We start from the raw sequence: 19922 nt of genomic DNA, 5'->3' as shown, positions 1-19922 counted from the left end.
ACAGAATCGTCGTTCGAGGCCGTGAAAAAACAGGGCCCTTTCTTCCACCTTGTTGGGCGCGTACACACAGACAATACGCCACTCGTCACTATTCAAAGAAACGTCTAGGGCCACACACCGACCCGTGGGACACGAAAAATGACCGTTCACTCTGAGCTCCGGCAACTTCTTGACAAAAAGTACGCAGCCAGCCGATGTACCCAGTGCGTGGCTGACTACAACAAAAAACCTAGACGTGAAACGTTGCACCATGCTGCCGGTCTCTTCTTCGCCATCAACTTTCGTTTCCTGCACCGCCAGCACGTCTATATCGCGTTCCGTTAAAAGCCGGTAAAGCTGGCTTTGCTTTCTTTTCCCTGCCAGTCCTCTAACGTTTAGGGTTGCAACTTTTAACGGACATGCAGGAGCCATTTTAACGAAAGGGTAAGAGACCAGCAGCACTGTGCTTACCTCTCACGTCTAGCGCATGGCTAGACGACGCCATCGCCGGCGGTGCCGTCCGGCGCCGGCACTTGAACTTGCCCGACTGGCTCGGCGTTGCCACCTCGCTTGTCGGACGGAACGTTCGGGCGCGGTCGCAGGGACGACCGCCGTACTTGGGCTGTCTTGGCAGGGGGCTCCTCAACGCCAGGGGCAGTCGGTTGGCTGCCGTCGTTGCTGGATTGGGGGTGGGGGCGCTTCGACGCCGCGATGGCATTGGTAGGCATGGGGACGCCACTCTTTTCTGGCGGTAGCTCCTTGGAGGTCTTAACGTCGCCGACCTTGGCAGCTGGGTCACTGTCCGTCGCTGTCCCAGGCGTGTCGGTTGACGCAGCCGAGTCAACCGCCGCTCTTTGCAGCGCTGGGACGACACCTTTCCCGCTGCCTCCTCCTGACGAAGCTGCAGGCAGGACCTGTGTCAGCGGATCGTTCCCCGGTGACCCTGACGAGTCACCTACAGCTTGAAGGCCCCCCGGCACAACCCCTTTCGGGGCGTCACCGCCGGTAAGCGCCGACGTGTCCGGTGGCCCCGTCTGCCTCCTCGCGTCCTCCGTGCCCCTCGCCGCCTCTTCAGCCTCGGCGACGTCCATCAGATGCTCGTGGTCATCCGCCTTTGGCAGCCCGGTCGCCGACGCGTACGTACGGACGCAGTCCGCGTCCGCGTGTCCATAGCGCCGGCACTTTGAACACCGAGGCACCCTGCAGTCACGGCGTACGTGTCCCGTGCCGTGGCAGCGCAGGCACTGCATTGCCCGCCCAGGCACCACCACGAGGGCCAACTCACCGGCGACACGAACCTGGTGGGGCAGGTCGTCAACCTTGAGACCGGGCTTCAATTTGAGTAGCACGCTCCTCGTGGTTGAGCCCTTTTCTCGCATGCCTTGGACACGCCAACGCTCGCGCGTCACTCGGTTACGTTTCCGAACGCCGCGAAAGCTGTCCGAATGTCTTCGTCCAGCACGCCGTACAGCAGCCAATGCAGGCGAAGTTTGACCTGCTGGTCTTCGGGGTCGAAAATGACACACCGGACGCCCTTTCACCTTCAGCTCCTTCATGGCAGCGAGTTTCTTGTGGCTTCGCCGGTGTTCAGGGTGACCGCCCAGACATGGTTAATCTGGTACGCACCCACTGCCAGCACGTCGGGGAGCACACCAGCAGTTGACAAGGGCGTCTCGGAAGTCTTCGACCCTGTAGGCCTCTCACGCACGTCTCCGTGCAAGAACAACGGTGTTGTTAACGATACGACCGGTAGGCAAAGTAGGCAGCACGATCTCGTAATCCTTATCGTCGTTCGGCGGTGATCCTGTTACCGCGGCCGGCACGGGCCGCTATCGCCGCTCCATCGGAGCCGTTCATTCTTCGTCCGCTCGCTGCGCGGCCGGAAGTAGAATGAGCATGGTATGGCCGATGGCGGGAGACACCGCTTTACGACTCTACTTGTAACTACCAATGTGCTCTTGTCAATAACATCAATGTGTAATTATTGAAGTGTGACTAATGAGTGCGACTAATAAAAATAAAAAAACAGCAGTATACATTGTAGAGAATAACTAAAAAAGCAGAAAAAAAAGAAGGTGCCATCAGCACTCGGTGTTCCCAGGTGGTCTCCCTCCCAAGTACTGACCGAGCCCAATGCTGCTTAGCTTCGGGGATCGGACGAGAACCGGCGCATTCAGCATGGTATGGCCGATGGCGGGAGACACCGCTTTACGACTCTACTTGTAACTACCAATGTGCTCTTGTCAATAACATCAATGTGTAATTATTGAAGTGTGACTAATGAGTGCGACTAATAAAAATAAAAAAACAGCAGTATACATTGTAGAGAATAACTAAAAAAGCAGAAAAAAAAAGAAGGTGCCATCAGCACTCGGTGTTCCCAGGTGGTCTCCCTCCCAAGTACTGACCGAGCCCAATGCTGCTTAGCTTCGGGGATCGGACGAGAACCGGCGCATTCAGCATGGTATGGCCGATGGCGGGAGACACCGCTTTACGACTCTACTTGTAACTACCAATGTGCTCTTGTCAATAACATCAATGTGTAATTATTAAAGTGTGACTAATGAGTGCGACTAATAAAAATAAAAAAAAGCGCAGTATACATTGTAGAGAATAACTAAAGAAGCAGAAAAAAAGAAGGTTAGAATTTTCCCGAGCGCAGACAACATCGAAATTAGCCACTCACACGAATGGGCACCAAAGGTCACGAGAAAAAAATATAAAAACTGAATGCTCGGACGCGATACAAAAGAGACAAACTTTTAGTTTTCCAATAATGCTACGAAAAATTGCTGACGAGATTCTCTGCTCAACGATTTCTCGAAACTTCAATGTGACGCAACAAAAGTGTTGTTTTGTAGATCTTTCCTTCGGACGTTTTCTTAATTTTTTTTTACTTATTGATGTCTTGTTGTAATGGTGGGAGTCCGAGATATAAAATCGAAACCAGAAATCTTCATCGAGTATCATCATCAGCAGCAATCTTGTCCCGAGAAGGCGGTGATAGAAGCGCGTGTTTTTTGGCACATTTTAAAGGATCGACAACGGCACAACGGCTCCTTCGGCAGATGTTTTTTTGACAACGGTGCGACACGCTGCCCATAGGCACTGGGAAAGTGTAGCAGTCGCTTGAATCTCCAAAGGGCATCAGGATAACGCGTAAGTGTGGGCTGTCGTGTGCAAAGCTCTTTTTTCGCGACCGCCGCACCGTTGCTCTCCCTGGTCGTTCTCGCTAACCGTTCTCTGGCAGCGCTGTAAGTAAGTAAACGTGTCCCGTGTTCTTTGTCGGCCCTTGTGTTGTTTTGCGCTACAATTTTCCCGCAGGAGTAAACGAGCTATGTTGACAAATAATTTACCCACTTCCGTATGGAGTATTATGAAGCGGTGCACGAACGGAACTGCGTCGGTTAGTGCCCAAGTCACGTGAAAGTGTTTTGTCATTGCGCGCTCTGTCGAACTAATTAAGTGGTTTAAACATGGTCTCATGACGGTCACTTATTAGGGAGTTTTCGAATAGGGGCCCGAAACTTCTTGTGTCCCCAAAGAAATAGCGTCGAGGCCACCACGCATGCACGAAACCCAAACAGCGTTCGGGTTTTGCGTTGGGGACGCTATTCCTCTAATTTAGCGGGGGCCCCAAAGCCTGCCCCAAAAGCTTTGCGGCAAACATGACGACACCCACTGAAGCGACCTAGAATAGGGAAGGAATGGGGAGTTGTCCAAAGCGCCGCAGAGCCTATTCGAAAACTTTTGGCTCCTGCTTGACCCAAAGCGAGCACACGCAAAGGGTTTTGGGGCCCCTATTCGAAAACTCCTTCGTGTTCAGACTTGCGTTGCGTGGGTGTACCGGCGCAGAAAGCAAAACTCTATTTGTTGACAAGTTCTGAAAATGGCTTTGCGGTGTATGCGTCATGAGCTGCGTTTATGACACTGGGGAAAACGCTGTTTGTGGCGAGGTGGGAAGAAAGATAAGCGTTTTGCGAGCAACCGCAATGCGAGGTTCCAGCTCACTTGGGTGGCATGGTCGTACGCTTGGCAGGCGCGTGCCTCGCATTTAAAGAGCACCCACAGCTTCTGTGAAGGAAAAAAAAAAAAAATCTGCCGTGCGTTCCGATATTCCTCATTATTGGGCCGAGGGGGTGGTAGTTCCTTAGCGCGAACATGGCGACGACAGGAGGAAAACGCTTGCTTTTGGTCTTGTTTACAACGGTGGCCACAGCAGCCTTATTGCACACACAGTTGCTTATCGGCTGCCTCCTTTTCTCGCGCGTAGCAACCTGTTTTGCATGCATATTTTGCAGAAAACTGTGTGTTGTCAATGAGCAGATGTTAAAAGGAGGACGAATAAACTTATTCAATTGAGAGAGCCGACAGCAGAGTCGTTCAGTGTGGGCGGCGTCCCTAGCCCAGGATGCTGTGTGTGCCCGAGCTGACAGCTTGGCGCTGCCATTGTTTTTTTGGGCGTGTTGGTCAACTGTATTCGAAAACATACTCGGCACTAACAGACAAGGTCTCATTGTGATGTTGTCTCTCCTACGTCTTTGTCTGCTAGCGCCGAGTTGTTTTTGAATTCGGCTTGGCCCTCTTCATCGGACATCGCTGGTCTTGAAGGCTCGAGCTTGTTAGCTGGTCCTCCCACTGCTCGACGTTTGCTCCAGTGATAGGTGGTATTGCTGGGTTGCGTCCCCACTCCCACATCATATGGTAGAGGGTATTCGTTGCAGAGCAGTATTTGCAGTCATTTCGGTAGCTTGCTGGATACATAGCTTGCAAAAGGGTACTGTGAGGGGAACAGAAGTTTTTGGGGCAAATTGAAATGTTGTCTTTGACAGTGTTTGGTGTTCAACGGCTTCTTACAATTCTAAGGTTCAAGACGATGCACAAACAAAACAATGCCCACATTGTTGCAGTGCTTCATTTTTGTTCAAGCAGCAGGCCAAATTAAAGGGACCCTGAAACTGTTTTGGCGATTTTGTACTAACGCGTTGGGGGGGAGGTGGTAGACCAAGCCCTAAGGTCCATTGGCAGACCGATTTAAGCTCTCTGTCTAAACTGTGCAATTTATTGCAAGACTTTAAACCTGGGAATCGCTACAGATTGCAGCGGCATAGCCAAACGAGTCTTCAATCGCCCACTTCCATTATGCGTAGCATTAGTGTGTCTGAACGGAATGAAAATGAAAAGAAAGATATTTGACCGGAACAAAGACTTAACTGAAACTTTATTTATTATTTCGTTCCGAAGTGAAACCGAAATTTTTTCAATCGTTTTTCGGTTCACAAGAAAAGTTCGCAGTCTCGGAACAACTGAGGTCATGCAACGCGAGCAGTTATGCATATCTCAGGGTACAGTATTAGCTCGTGCCTCAGGCAGGAATTTCAAAGCAAAGACATGTTGAAATTGTGCGAAAAATGAAAACAGTAGCAACCAGAGATGTTTAATATTATATTAACGCAAGTTGACTTTTGTGTGCCTGTCACGCAGGCTAGCGTGGAGAGGGCATTCTTGGTGCTGAAGTTTGTTGTAGCGAAAGCTGTCATGGAGATCACAACAGCTGACTTTGGCGCCATAGTTGTCCGCCGCCGCCGGTGTCCGTAACCGCTATCGCGTGAAATACAAAAAAAAATGAAATGAGAAACAAAGGATCTGATGGGATTTGAACCCATGCCCTCTGCGTGGCAGTCGAGTGTTCTACCACAGAACCATGGAGGTGCTTGTAATGCTTTTGCAAAGATACTCTATACATGCGTCATGTCGGTCAAGGAATAGGGTTAACATATCTAATATAGTGTGGCAGAAGAGTAAAATAACAACCTGGCATTGTACAGTGTGAATTGCACAGCAAGTTGGTCGTTGAATGCTTGCAATCCATTACAAAGGGCGCATGCAGCCATAATTCATCAGCCACAGCACAAAGTGCACATAATGCCTAACAGATGTGTAGCGGGTACCACGATTCTCCGAAGAATGACGGAAAGTGGCATAGTGGGTGCTTCCCTACTTCAGAAAAATTATGATTTATAGTGTAGTGGGTCCCTTGCATGTGTGCTTCTATTAGTTGCCCCAAGAGAGTCTACAACGGGCTCTAGAAAGGCCGCTCTTCCAGCTTTCGCTGTGACTGTGCTGCGCGCTCCGCGCGGGCCTGGTGATTTTTTTTTTATCAGAGCGGCGGTCTCGCACGTCAGAGAGTACTCGATGACGTGCTGCTTCTCAGATTGTGCTCACTCCCTTGACAAAAGCATTGAGCCTGCTAAAGAAATTGGTAATGGATTTTGGAGAAAATAATACCATGACTTTGAAGGGTATACTGGTTTGTGCTAGTTGGTAGGAATTCGTGGTACAGTTACTTCCGCTCCTCTGAAGAATGCGGGAAGAACCTGTTTTACCCCTGTCCCACATTCTTAAGAGGAGTGCAAGTAACTATACTGCAAAATCCAATGTTTTTATGATTACTTTAAGTTCAAAATTTTGCATACAAATAAAAACTGTTACGAACCGCTGTGGAACATTTTTTTTCGTTCCGGAAAAGAACCTGAATGGAACTCTTTGCAGTGGAACGAAACTAAAACGGACACGAAAGACATTTCGTTCCGACACCCTGCGTAGCATTATTCCATTCCGGTCTGATCGGATTTGTCCTATCTGTCATTGGCAATTTTTTTCCTGCTTAGTCGTGAATACTCTCTTCCTAATAGTTGAAGCATTTTACAACTTAAAAAAACGGTAACGCAAGGAGAGTACACCAGGGTTGCCAGGTCTTGCTGTTTTGCACCAATTCGGCTACTTTTTTAAGGCTGGTGGTGACAGGAAAAATGTCTCGGCTACTTCCTTGTTCTGCAAAGTTTCCACTTGGGCTTGTTGGTTCAACATGGTGAAGGCACAGGTACCGATAAGGACAAATGCAGCGCTCACTTTCAATAAACTGTTCGTTTTACATCTGCATAGTTGTTTATACCAGATACTTCACAAAATAAAGATCACACATGTGCACAGATTCTTGTCATGTCCTTGTCACCATAGGCTTGCGCAGGGTTCCCCATCAAGGGGGGTGGGGGGCGAAGGTTCATCGCAGCGCCCCCTTCCCCTACTAAGTCAATATTTTGGGTAGATTTTGCCCCACCCCCAACCCCCCTTCTTGCGCATGCCTATGCTTGTCACCCTGGCATTATCTAGGAAGGTCAGCTCTTTGCCAGGACGGTAGCGACATGAGAAGAATCTGTGCGCAGGTGTTCAGTACAAATAGCTGTGCATATTCAAAATGAACATTTTGTTGAAAGTCCGTGCTTATTGCAAGTCAGCGAATTGCCCTTGCTGTGTTGTGAGTGACTGGGGACGTGTCAATGCAACATCATGTAAGGCAACTGGCGAATGCAGTTGCTTCAGCTTGTCAGCGCAGTGAGTGTCGGGCTCTCACTATCCGATCAACGCCAGGATCCCCGCTTCTGCGGCTGTAACTTTACCCCTGAAAGCACATTGCTCGAGCTTATGCTTATCGGTAATAGTTCTCAAATACTTTTTGTTGGTCTGCATACTTGGCGTTTGTGGTACAGCAGAATAAAATATGAACGGTTGTTATTGTTGTGGCGAAGCACTTTTGCGTCGCCAGAGTTGATTTTGGAGTGCATGAAGAGGAAAGTGCAACGCAATATGTCGAGTGTGCTGCAGTCACCAGTGGCTGCTGCGCATTTGACGAGTCAAAGAGGAAAAGAAAAATGAAGTTTGCACTGCTGTGCAAAGCTAGAGCAACAGCGAAGTTGGTCTATCCAGGGGCCTTACTGGCTGCTGCTAGGTCTAAGCTTGGCTACTGCTGGGTTTTGTTAGGCCTGAACATGGCTATTTTTTTTTTTCACTTTTTTGTGACCCTCGGATCGACCAGTGTCGCTGTTGCTCTAGCTTTGCGCGGCATTGCAAACTTAATCTTTTTTTTTTTCCTATTTGAATGACAGCGACACAGTTTCAAGTGATATATTCTTTATTGAGCATTACCAATCCTTGTGACCAACGCATTTTCAGTCTCTGTACGTCTCCCATCGTCTGCGTATGTATCTTCATCGTCGCTCCATACATGCAAGACGGAAACTCCTTGGGTAGATTGTCATCGCCATTGAAGGCTTCATTCAGTTCTTTTTGTGTTTCTTTTTCACTCGATTCGACCCATACCAAGTCTCCTGCCACAGAGTTATCGGCCGGTGGGAAACTCGGCGGCGGCTGCTCCTCGGCACGGCAGCAGCTTGGCGATCTTTTAGCACATGTGGCGTGCAGCTCTGGCAGTTGCTGTGGCAACGGCGCAGCAGGGGGTTTTGGTAATGCTGCTTTAACAGCGAAGCTTTAACAGCTTCGCTGTTAAAGCAGTGCTGCAAAGGAGGGTAACGTGAACGTCTGTAGCTACCTTGATACTAGGTGCATCACTTAACTTGTGGTGCAAAGGGTTTGAGCATGGTGTAGCCTAAACATTGACAGAATTGAGGAAAACCATTTCAGGGGCCTTGGAACTATACGTGCTCTTAAAAATTCCCGTAAGGCTGCCTACCCTCTTACGTGAGAATTCGGGCATCTACAAAGAAAGGTGCCCAAACATTGCACCGGAAAGATCCTCCACAAAAGAACTGCGTACTTTTTTTCTCCAATTTTCTAATGGTGTTTTTGTTTTATTAGCCTTGCAGTGAACCCCTAGTCGTGTTCTGATATCCGTTTTGATACAATGTGTAATGCCCTCTAAGCATAATTGCATCATTTCTTCATAAAGCTAACTCATATTACCTCGTTTTGAACTGTGGAACTTAACACTAGTTTCTGTAGTTAAGAGCGTTTTTTTTTTCTTTTTGTTATGTGGTTGCAATGTATTCTTAATGTTTTATTTCCAAGGAAAACGCGTTGTATTGTTGCTGATAATGTTGTTTCTCCATCCTTTTTTTCTTGCTGTTCATTTACCCTGTAACTGTGTATTTCTCTTTTTGATCTTTATTGTGTGCAGCACAGTTTGCTATAAGAGTGCCAAAGTACTTTTCTTTTTGGGGGGGGGGGGGAGGGGGGAGCTAGTCAAGCTGCTGCTCGGCTTTTTCTCCCAGCTTCCCTCATCTTATTGATAAAAAAAAAATAGGACTTATTATTATTGTGCGATACAAAGAAACTACACTTTAAGACTTTCCTGTCGGTACCCCTGTGTAACTTTGACACATTTACAGACAGTTCGTCATAATTTGCGTCTGAAGGGAATGTGAATTGTGTGAATGCAGGAAGTGCCGCGCTCTTGCTCTGGCAACATGCTGGCCACGCCAGAGTCTCCCCCCATGAACCAGTCAATGGTGATGCGAGAAGCTCAGTGCATCGTGCACCGGCTGGAGGCACTGGCCACCACACCACTGGTCGACACTCGCCAAGTCACCCTCGTCGACTTCACCCTCAGCAGCTCAGAGCTCAACATGACTGGCTCGCCTTGCTGCAAGCTCTTTCACGAAGAGACTCCCAAGAAAAACGACACCTTGTAAGATGCTCCTCGATACTTTTTTTTTTTTCTGTCTGTGCTTTGCTGGGGTGCCATTAAAGCAAGATGCGTACAAACTTTTTAAGCCTTTGAAAAACCTCCCCCGACATTGAAATTGGAAGTGTTTTCGGATCCCTCAAAAGTCCTTGGACATGCTTCTTTGGAAAACCCTTGAATTTCTTGAGCAGGTGCTGTCTTGTGTTCAATCTGGTTTGAGTGTTAGATGAGCATTGATTTGCAGACTCTCCCCTTTAAAAAATATCTTGCCACGTGTGCGTACACTCTGTGCATACATGTGCCGCATGACAGGGGTATTAGTTAAGCCACCAATACTCTGTTGGCAGTCATTGGCTTGGTCTCTTGTCCTTGCAACACCAGAGTTAAAATGAGAAAACGAAAGAATGCTGTGTGGTCCCAACTTGGTACCAAAGTTCAGAAGTTCTAATTGAGGCTGCTGGTCATGCTGTTTACATAATGGTAGGTCATGCGGTATTTTTATTCTGCCATTTTTTTTCCCTTGCAGACAGATGCTAGCTGTACATAGGTTGCACATATGTGCCAAGATGTTGTCCATATTGGCATGAGCCCAATCTGTATCAAATTTGATTAATATCAGAGCTAGAAAACGGAAGCTGTAGGCATTAAAAAATAATGTTGGCATGTTAACACTACAAAGAAGACAAAATAGCTTGAAGCTGTTTGAATGCGTTTGACCGCCCTAGCAGCACAGGTCGGCAAACACGCTCATGAGTCTGCTCACTCACACTCATATCGAGCTGCGAGTCTGAGTCAGAGAGGTCAGGCTGTGCAATATTTTCAAGAGTCTGAGTCCGAGTGAGTCCGGGTCAGCAATATTTTTGCGAATCTGAGTCGGAGTGGGTCCAGATGAGGAAAATTTTGAGCCCGAGTCCAAGTGAGCCCCAAGGGCAAAATATATATCATGGGTGAGCATGAGTGAACTCTACATTTTTTTGCCGACCTATGGTCCTGGCTACTCGACATAAGTATTACTATTAGCCTTATAACGACTCGCGTTTCTACTTTCGTATACTCTCGCATACTTCAAAGCACTACAGATCATACACAATCTCAATATTTATTGATCGGAGGAGGGGCGGTGGGAGGGGGGGTTTGCACTCTCTCCGGCAAAATCTTTCACGCAAAGTTCTCGATCAAAATATCTTGTGCGAGTCATCTCTTTCAATAAAAATGTCCTTACTGGACTGTAACCACTGATAACTCGTATTTGAAGGTACAAGATCAAAATGCGCCAAGTAGAGCACTTATATGTGAGATTGATGTTAAACAGCTTCTGCAATATGGTCGTAAAAGTTCATTATGCGCTAGGAGACTCGCGAGTCGACTTGCTCAGACTCGGATCGATGTGCGAGTCTGAATGAGCCCAAGTGAGCAATATTTTGGGCAGTTTGAGTCCGAGTGAGCCCTAAGGGCAAAATATATTTTATGTGTGAGTCTGAGTGAGCGCTGTATTTTTTGCTGACCTATGCCCAGCAGATTACTACTCGGAAAGAGCTGAAGCGTTGTATAACATTTACTATGGCCTACATAATTCTTTATTGCTAGAAATGATCCGCATTCTTAACACAGCAAGGTTCAGTGATATTCATTGAGCCAATGTGGCCAAATTGCCACAAGAGATTTTGCAATTTGTGATGTAACAGCGATATACACAAACAAAACTTGGACCTTCACTTTCTTACAATAATGAGCCTGTAGTGAAACAAACAGTAGGGATCTCCATGAATAATATATCAGACTGAAATAATGCATTGCTTAACATTAATATCTATCTATAAAGACTAGGCTTGTGTGAATAGTAAATTTTAGGCTTGAAGCGAATTTGAAGCGAATCGTTGTTTGGTTGAATAATTTCGAATCAAATTCGAATGGTATATATCGCATATTATAAAGAAAAATGAGCATATTTGTCATGACCCAACTAACCTGCACAATATTTTTAATATTGAAACAAGGCATGTGCAAATGTCATTCTTTTTGGTTTAAAGGGAAGTGGAAGCAACTTTGAATAGTAGCAGAATTTGACTTTTGGTTGAATGCAAGTGATAATCTGTAAAATGTTACATTTTAAAATTCACTTTACTTAGAGCATATAAGCTGGTACAATGAGCTTTTAAACTTTAGAAATGATGAACCAATGTGACGGTACTTGGATCATTTAACCTTAAAGTGGGGCTTCGGGGCAGTGCGGATTCCCCCTATAAATGTGTATTCACGGTATAGCACACGTGCACTGCAGTGAAACTACCTTTACAGGGGGTTACATGCGGTTTATGTATATCTATTCGTTCATTTTGAATACTTCGAAATTTAGAATAATTTAAGTTTGTTTCGAAACGAATTCGAATACAGTAACCCCCCGGCTGAGGCAACACACCCCTTTGGCCCCTGCTTCACGTAGACGGCACCCCTGGGCTGACCCACCCAGGGGAAATCGGCAGTCGCCTTTTCCTATCTCTCTCTTTCCCACATCTTCGTCTTTCTCTCTTATTTTGATCTTTCCTGTCTACTCCTCTCTTCTTTTATTTCACTTTTTCCTGGCGGCAAGGGTTAACCTTGTGTGGTTATCCAACCTAGGGTAAACCATATTTGGTTATAGTGGCCATGTACAGCTGACATCCGCGCTTCCTTCCGTGTCTTGCTGCGTCCCCTCGTTGGGCTCGATGGTGGGCGGCTGGCATGGCTGCCGAACAACAAACACCTCTCATGGGATCACCAAACCCTTTTCTCCATTGATCGTCCCCCGAAAAGGTGGCGCACCGATGTAAGCCCAGATTCTCTCGTGGAAAAGAAAGACAACTTCCCCAAATACCACGTCATTCACTACGAAAGCACCGAAAAGAAAGCCACCAACATCTCACCGTTCTTGGTTTCTAGATGCCTAACTGACGCCATTGGCAGTGGTTACAAAGCCACCAAAATGGCAAGCGGGGATCTATTAATTGAAGTTAAGGACAGACCTCAGTGCCAGAAACTCAACAACCTAGTAGTGTTTGGGGATTGGCCCATATCCGTTACACCGCATCGGACCATGAACACTGTGAAAGGTGTAGTCTCGGACGACGACCTCGTGGATCTCGCAGACGAAGAACTGCTTGATGGGTGGAAAAATGAAAACGTTTTACATGTGCAGCTTATCAAACTCAGGCGCAACGACAAGGAACTTCCCACCAGACATCTAATACTCACATTTTTCGGTACACTCCCGGAAACAGTCGCGACAGGCTACCTAAAACTACGTGTGAGAGCATATATTCCAAATCCCCGGCGCTGTTTTAAGTGCCAGAGATTTGGCCATGCGTCCCAAAGCTACCGAGGGCAGCTCACTTGCGCAAAGTGCGCCACTACAGGACACTCAACCGATGACTGCAAGACTGAATCGGAGGCCCATTGCACAAACTGCAATGGCGCCCACCCCGCATATTCCAGAACATGCGCAGCATGGAAAAGAGAAAAGGAAGTCCTCACAATCAAGGTGACAGAGAATATGTTTCCGGGAAGCGCGACAACGTGTCTCACGATCTTTCCCACACAAACCATCATTCGCCGATGTAGTGCAACAGGGGGCAGCACTACAACGGCCACAGGCAGTCGCCCATGCCACGCACAGTGTGCTGGGGCGACGGTCACCCGCCCCCACGGTAGGAGCAGCCAAGGCTGCCCTGCCCCCTGTCAACACGGCCGCACCAGCCGCCGCTGCTGGCTCTGGCAACAGCCAGGCCAGCTCAGCAGCTAAAGAGGTCCCCTTGACCTCTGGCCTGGTGGGGTCGAAGGCTTCGTCAGCCGTGACGAAGCATACCCTTCGCAAACACCGCTCGTCAGAGCGACTGTCTGGTGCCTCACAAGAGGCAATGGACACTACTGGTCCACAGGCGCAGGTGGCGCCGAAGGAGTGGTGAGCATCCCTCGACCGCTCCAAAAAAGATAAAACCCTAATCACAGGGCCTGTCAAAGGCTCTGTAAAATAAGTCACTTTCCTCTTTCGCGACACACAGCACACGTACACATTCAGCATGGACAAAATATTACAATGGAACGTTAGAGGACTGTTACACAACCTAGACGACATACAAGAACTCCTTAGTAAATTTTGTCCAAAGGTACTGTGTGTACAGGAGACGCATCTAAATCTGAAACATAAATTTCCTCCGTCAATATGTTGTTTTTCGGAAAGACCGCCCTAATGCTCGCGCATCATCTGGCGGTGTAGCAATCATACTCGACTGAAACGCAACTTACAACTATCTGTACAGTGTACATACCCCCACATTATCAGCTACACAAACACGAATTCCAATCATTCATAGATGAGTTGCCGGAGCCCTACCTTGTTCTAGGCAATTTTAATGCTCACAGCAGCCTGTGGGGCGACTCTCGCACCGACGCGCGAGGCCGCCTCATTGAGAATGTTATCTTTTCCACAGGCGCATGTCTGCTAAACAAAAAAGAACCCACATTTTTTAGCCTCACGAACAACACATATTCCTCCATCGATCTTAGCATCATCTCTCCATCTATTTTACTTGATTTTAACTGGGAAGTGGTTAAAGACCCCTATGGGAGTGACCACTTCCCAATACTTCTCAAAACGCAAAAACAAGATGAATCTCCACCTCAGGCTCCTCGGTGGAAGCTTGGCCGAGCCAACTGGAAGGAGTTTCACAACCTTCAGTATATCGTGGGCGGACTTGTCTTGTTTTAGTATTGACGCTGCTGTGGAGTATTTTACGGCTTTTATAATCCATGCCGCTTCTAAGTGTATGCCAGAAATAACTAGGGGAACAAGCAAACGCCGTGTCCCCTGGTGGAACGACAAGTGCCGCAAGGCTCGTAGGAAACAGAATAAAGCGTGGGGGCTTCTACGCGATTGCCCCACAGCAGAAAATCTTGTCACTTTTAAGCAAGTGAAATCTCAAGGCAGGAGAGCGCATCGGCAGGCTAGGAGAGAGAGTTGGCAGAAGTTTCTTTCAGGAGTACATTCCTACACCGACGAAGGTAGAGCCTGGAACCGGATTAATAGAATAAGAGGGCAGCAGATATTTTCACTTCCTTTAGTAAACCTACAGGGCGACACCTTGGAAGACCAAGCCAACTTCCTCGGTGCGCACTTCGAACATGTTTCCAGCTCGTCCCACTATTCGGAAACGTTTAAAAGGTGCACAGAAAGGATAGAGTGGCAGAAACTTGAACGGAAATCCACAATAGACGAGGCATATAACAGTCCATTCTGCCACGCTGAGCTGCAGGTGTCGCTAAATTCCTGCAACGATTCCGCGCTTGGCTCTGACCGTGTAATGTACAAAATGTTAAAACACTTACCCTGAAACACAGAAAACTCTCCTTAGTCTCTACAACACCATATGGTTTTCCGGCGAGATGCCATCTGCTTGGAAAGAAGCCGTTGTCATTCCAATCCTGAAACAGCGCAAGGACCCATCTCTCGTTTCAAGTTACAGGCCAATAACCCTGACAAGTTGAGTCTGTAAAGTATTTGAAAAGATGATAAACAGGCGACTGCTACATTTCTTAGAATCGAACAATCTTCTCGATCCATGCCAGTGTGGATTTCGAGAGGGGCGATCCACAACTGACCATCTAATGCGCATTGAAGCAGCAATTCGCGATGCATTCCTCCATAAACAGTTTTTTCTCTCGGTATTCCTTGACATGGAAAAGGCCTACGACACAACATGGCGGTATGGAATCCTGAGAGACCTCTCACACTTAGGCATACGTGGTAGGATGTTGAATATTATAAAGAGCTATCTGTCAAACCGCACGTTCTGTGTGCGAGTGGGAAATGTCCTTTCACGTCTATTTGTCCAAGAAACTGGAGTACCACAGGGCAGGGTGCTCAGCTGCACCCTATTTATCTTAAAAATGAATTCTCTGCATCTTTCCATCCCGCGCAACATGTTTTATTGCACGTATGTGGATGACATTCAGATTGGTTTTAAGTAGGGGTGTGCGAATATTCGAAATTTCGAATATTTTTCGAATAGTGTTTGCTATTCGATTCGATTCGCACTGAAATTTTACTATTCGAACTATTCGAACTTCCCAAAGACAAATGCAGTCAACGTCTGGTTGAAAGTGACCCCTTCAGATTTTTAATATGCTTCACCTCATTACATTCTCGTATTGCGGCGAAGCTGCCTTTTAAGCTCCGTTACGGTCGAACTTAGCCAAGAGACAAAAGTCCGGTTGGAAGTGGTCCCTAGAGTTTCAATACGCTTCACCTCATCACACCCCCGTATTGCGGCAAAGCTGCCTTTCAAGCTCCGTTACGGTCGAACTTAGGCAAGAGACAGCCAACGTTCGATTGGAAGTGGTCCCCAGATTTTCAATATGCTTCACCTCCTCACACCCCCGTATTGCGGCAAAGCTGCCTTTCAAGGTCCGTTACGGTAGCAAATGTATTAACTCAAGAAAACGCTGGTTCCAATATGGAGATGAAAGATGTGGCAGAGTTGGGGGCTCAATTAATGCTGTTTTGGACCTGAAATTTGGGCAGGAAGTCCGAAAAATCGGACGCCGAAGCTTTTTAGCATCCAAAATTTCAGATGTTCTTATATATCGACGTCTACGAGGCAGATTTGGAACTCCGGACTTGAAGGGAGCACACCTTGTCTGCCACATCAGTTGGCATTCCACAGAAGTCGAAAGAGAAGGAGAGGCTGAGGAAATGGCATCTCTGCCTATCACGTGTAAAGTGTTGTCGGCAACACTTTGGTTGCACCAAATCATGTACATCAATACAATTTGGCCTCTACATTGCCTCATTCTTGATAATATAAAGATGTTTATTGGCGGACACTCGGCGAAGATGAGCGACAGCGACAGTCAAGGCGGGGCCGACTCTGCGCGAGCTGCGCTCTGTCCGAAGAGGGCAACCCACTAGAAGGGGCCGGAGAGGACGACCCACTTCAGGGTTCCAATAAGCTTCGCTACAATTACTTCGGGTGCGAAAAGGGAGCCGCCTGGCGACCTAACAACTTGTCACAATGAGCGGGTCATGGTACGCCTTGAGGCGCTCCACGTTTACAATGTCGCGCCCTCGACGGCGCATGTCCGAGGATGGATCGGTAGGTTTGATCAGGTAGTTTACAGGGGATGTGCGTTCAACGACACGGTAGGGGCCTTCGTATTTGGGCAGTAGTTTTGAAGAGAGGCCAGGTGCAGTGGTAGGGATCGAGAGCCATACGAGCGCTCCAGGGAGGAACGTCGGCTCAGAAGTGATTCTGTCGCCGCTAATGCTCCTCTGTCACTCTTGGTCATGCGTAGTGAAGGTCTTGGCAAGTTCGCGACACTCTTCAGCAAGTCGGGCGGTAGCAGAAATCGGCGCACACTCAGACCGATCCGGCTTGTATGGAAGGATTGTATCGATTGTGTGCGAGGGGTGCCTGCCATACAATAAGAAAAAGGGAGAAAAACCAGTGGTGCTCTGAGCGGCGGTATTGTAGGCGTAGGTGACGAAGGGCAGAATGGCATCCCAATTGGTGTGATCGGCGGCGACGTACATGGAGAGCATGTCGCCGAGCTTGCGGTTAAAGCGTTCGGTGAGGCCATTCGTCTGCGGGTGGTAAGCAGTAGTTTTGCGGTGAACAACGTTGCACTCCTTTAGAATGGCTTCGACGACTTCTGACAAGAAGACACGGCCTCGATCACTGAGCAGCTCCTGAGGTGGACCGTGACGTAGCATGAATCGGTGGAGCAGGAAGGAGGCCACATCGCACGCTGTAGCCGCTGGGAGGGCGGCAGTTTCGGCGTATCGCGTAAGGTGGTCTACAGCGACGATGGCCCAGCGGTTACCAGCGGATGTCAGAGGAAGTGGCCCATACAAATCGATGCCAACACGCCCAAACGGCCGGTCAGGGCAAGGTAGAGGTTGCAGACCTGTCGGCGACAGGTGCTTTGAAGTCTTGCGGCGCTGACAATCGATGCAGGAGCGAACGAACTTCTGCACATAGCGGTACATCCCTCGCCAAAAGTACCGTTGGCGGATGCGGTGGTAAGTTTTCGATACCCCAGAATGCGCACACTGCAGATCAGAGTGGAACGACTCACGTATGTCAGAACGCAGACTTCGGGGTATTACTAGTAGCCATTGGCGGCCGTCGCCGCTGTAGTTGCGTCGGTGGAGGAGGTCGTTGCGAACGGCGAAATGGTGGACTTGACGACGCAACGCGCGAGTGGGTGGTGTTGCCGACGGATCAGTCAGCAAGTCTATCAGTGAGGCAATCCAGCGATCCTTGCGCTGTTCGGTAGCGATGGTGTGAATGTCGATGGAAGAAACGGCAAGGGGAGACACTGAGCTGTGGGCACTGTCGTCAGGCAAGGGAGAGCGCGACAGGGCGTCGGCGTCAGCATGCTGGCGTCCGTTGCGGTACAGTACGCGGATGTCGTAGTCTTGCAGGCGAAGTGCCCAACGGGCGAGACGGCCTGAGGGATCTTTCAATGACGACAACCAGCACAGCGCATGATGGTCGGTGACGACATCAAATGGGCGACCATACAAATAAGGTCGGAACTTTGTAAGGGCCCAGATGATTGCCAGGCATTCTTTCTCCGTGACGGTGTAATTGGTCTCGGCTTTAGTAAGCGTGCGACTTGCATATGCCACGACATATTCCGGAAACCCAGGTTTGCGCTGTGCAAGGACAGCGCCGAGGCCCACACCGCTGGCGTCCGTGTGTACCTCTGTAGGGGCCGCAGGGTCGTAGTGGCGTAGTATCGGAGGAGACGTCAACAAACGACGAAGCTTCGCGAAAGCGGCATCGCATTCTGACGACCACGTATTGAGGGGCCCGTTGCTGCCAAGGAGCTTCGTCAGCGGCGATATGATGGTCGCGAAGTTTCGTATGAAGCGCCGAAAGTAGGAGCATAGTCCTACGAAACTGCGCAGTTCTTTGACGGACGTAGGTTTGGGGAACTCTGTCACGGCCCGAAGCTTGGCTGGATCGGGGAGAATTCCGTCCTTGGATACGACGTAGCCTAGTATTGTCAGCTGCCGTGCTGCAAATCGGCACTTCTTTCGGTTCAGTTGTAACCCGGCGTCGCTCAAACGCGTCAAAACAAGTCTGAGGCGTTGAAGGTGCGTGGAGAAGTCCGGGGCAAAAACGACGACGTCGTCGAGGTAGCACAGGCACGTGTGCCATTTCAAGTTGCGCAGAACGGTGTCCATCATGCGCTCAAAGGTTGCGGGCGCATTACACAGCCCAAACGGCATGGCATTGAATTCGTACAAGCCGTCGGGTGTGACAAACGCTGTCTTCGGTCGAGCGTCATCAGCCATGGGGACTTGCCAGTACCGTGAGCGCAAATCGAGAGATGAAAAGAATTCTGCTCCTTGCAGGCTGTCAATGGCGTCGTCTATTCGAGGGAGGGGATAAACGTCTTTACGGGTGATCTTATTGAGTCGTCGGTAGTCCACGCAGAACCGCACAGAGCCGTCCTTCTTCGCAACGAGAACGACAGGAGACGCCCATGGGCTGTTTGAGGGTCGAATAACATCGCGGCGAAGCATGTCTTCGACTTGCTCGTTAATTACACGACGCTCTGCTTGAGATACGCGATATGGACGTTGCCGCAGCGGTGGTTGGGCGCCAGTGTCGCTGTGATGCGTGACAGCAGACGTGCGGCCGAGAGAAGTTTGCGCGACATCGAACGAAGAACGAAATTCTTCCAACAGGCACAGAAGCTGGGAACGCTGGACCGACGTAAGGTTGTCAGCAATAGAGGAAGCAAACACGTCAGCGGGTGACGAGTCGGATGTGGTAACAGCACTGAGCGTACGGGAGCTGGCACAGTGCGTGTCACCCGGTGCGTCGATAACTTGTGCGTCTTCGAGGGCTTCTGCTCTGCCGAGACATTCCCCTCGCACCAACGTAACAACGTACGGGGATGGGTTCGTAACGAAAATATCGGTGTCGCCCTGAGTGACTTGCACGGTCGCAAATGGCACCAGCAAACCTTTCCTGGTGAAAACGCGGTCAGAGGGAGAAAGGAGTGCAACGGTGTCGGAGGGACCAGTGCAATAGACGGGGACAGCCGTTGACGAGTTTGCAGGAACTGTTGTGTCGTCTTTGACGAGTACCTTGGTCGCAGCCGATGGACTATTCGCCGGCGTCAAATTGGAGAATGGTGAGAGCTCTATTTCGGCTGGTGCGCAACGAATTACGGCATCGTGGCGAGCGAGAAAATCCCAACCCAGGATGACGTCGTGAGAGCATGAAGAAATGATGATGAATTCGACGGCGTACAGAGCGTCCTGAATGATGACACGGGCTGTACACACCGGTGTCGGGTGAATACTGTACGGAAGGAGAGCCCGGAAAGCGGCGTCGTCACTTTTCGTAGTAGTCGGCTAAATTTAGCGTCCGTAACGGATACGGCAGCTCCAGTGTCCACAAGGGCCAAT

The 19922-nt window shown here is 49.0% G+C and overlaps 2 protein-coding genes and 2 non-coding genes across 4 annotated transcripts in view; 1 reads left to right on the top strand and 3 right to left on the bottom strand.

Moving 5' to 3' along the window:
- Positions 1–470: 470 nt before the first annotated feature.
- On the bottom strand, positions 471–1358 carry LOC119406641 (uncharacterized). Its single transcript, XM_037673372.1, has one exon. The coding sequence runs from the start codon at positions 1356–1358 to the stop codon at positions 471–473; it is 888 nt and encodes a 295-aa protein (XP_037529300.1).
- Positions 1359–2055: 697 nt separating this feature from the next.
- LOC119372817 (5S ribosomal RNA) lies at positions 2056–2174 on the bottom strand. Its single transcript, XR_005179709.1, has one exon. It is a non-coding gene; the product is annotated as a 5S ribosomal RNA (ribosomal RNA).
- A 164-nt stretch (positions 2175–2338) lies between these two features.
- LOC119372701 (5S ribosomal RNA) lies at positions 2339–2457 on the bottom strand. The gene has a single exon (XR_005179634.1). It is a non-coding gene; the product is annotated as a 5S ribosomal RNA (ribosomal RNA).
- Positions 2458–2996: 539 nt separating this feature from the next.
- The window catches only part of LOC119372239 (uncharacterized), a 66728-nt gene continuing 49802 nt past the window's right edge, over positions 2997–19922 (top strand). The window contains exons 1-2 of the mRNA XM_049420167.1: positions 2997–3138; positions 9216–9463. Coding sequence (XP_049276124.1) covers positions 9243–9463 — 221 coding nt within the window. The 5' untranslated portion in view covers positions 2997–3138; positions 9216–9242. The remainder of the gene's footprint in view (positions 3139–9215; positions 9464–19922) is intronic.

The sequence above is a fragment of the Rhipicephalus sanguineus genome, chromosome 10 (assembly GCF_013339695.2).
Source record: "Rhipicephalus sanguineus isolate Rsan-2018 chromosome 10, BIME_Rsan_1.4, whole genome shotgun sequence".
In the NCBI taxonomy this organism is placed as follows: domain Eukaryota; kingdom Metazoa; phylum Arthropoda; class Arachnida; order Ixodida; family Ixodidae; genus Rhipicephalus; species Rhipicephalus sanguineus.
This window is presented reverse-complemented; position numbering and strand designations above follow the sequence as displayed.

What these genes read in the sequence shown, in the direction of transcription:
- LOC119406641 (XM_037673372.1), bottom strand. Translation starts at nt 1,358, where the DNA reads ATGCGAGAAAAGGGCTCAACCACGAGGAGCGTGCTACTCAAATTGAAG.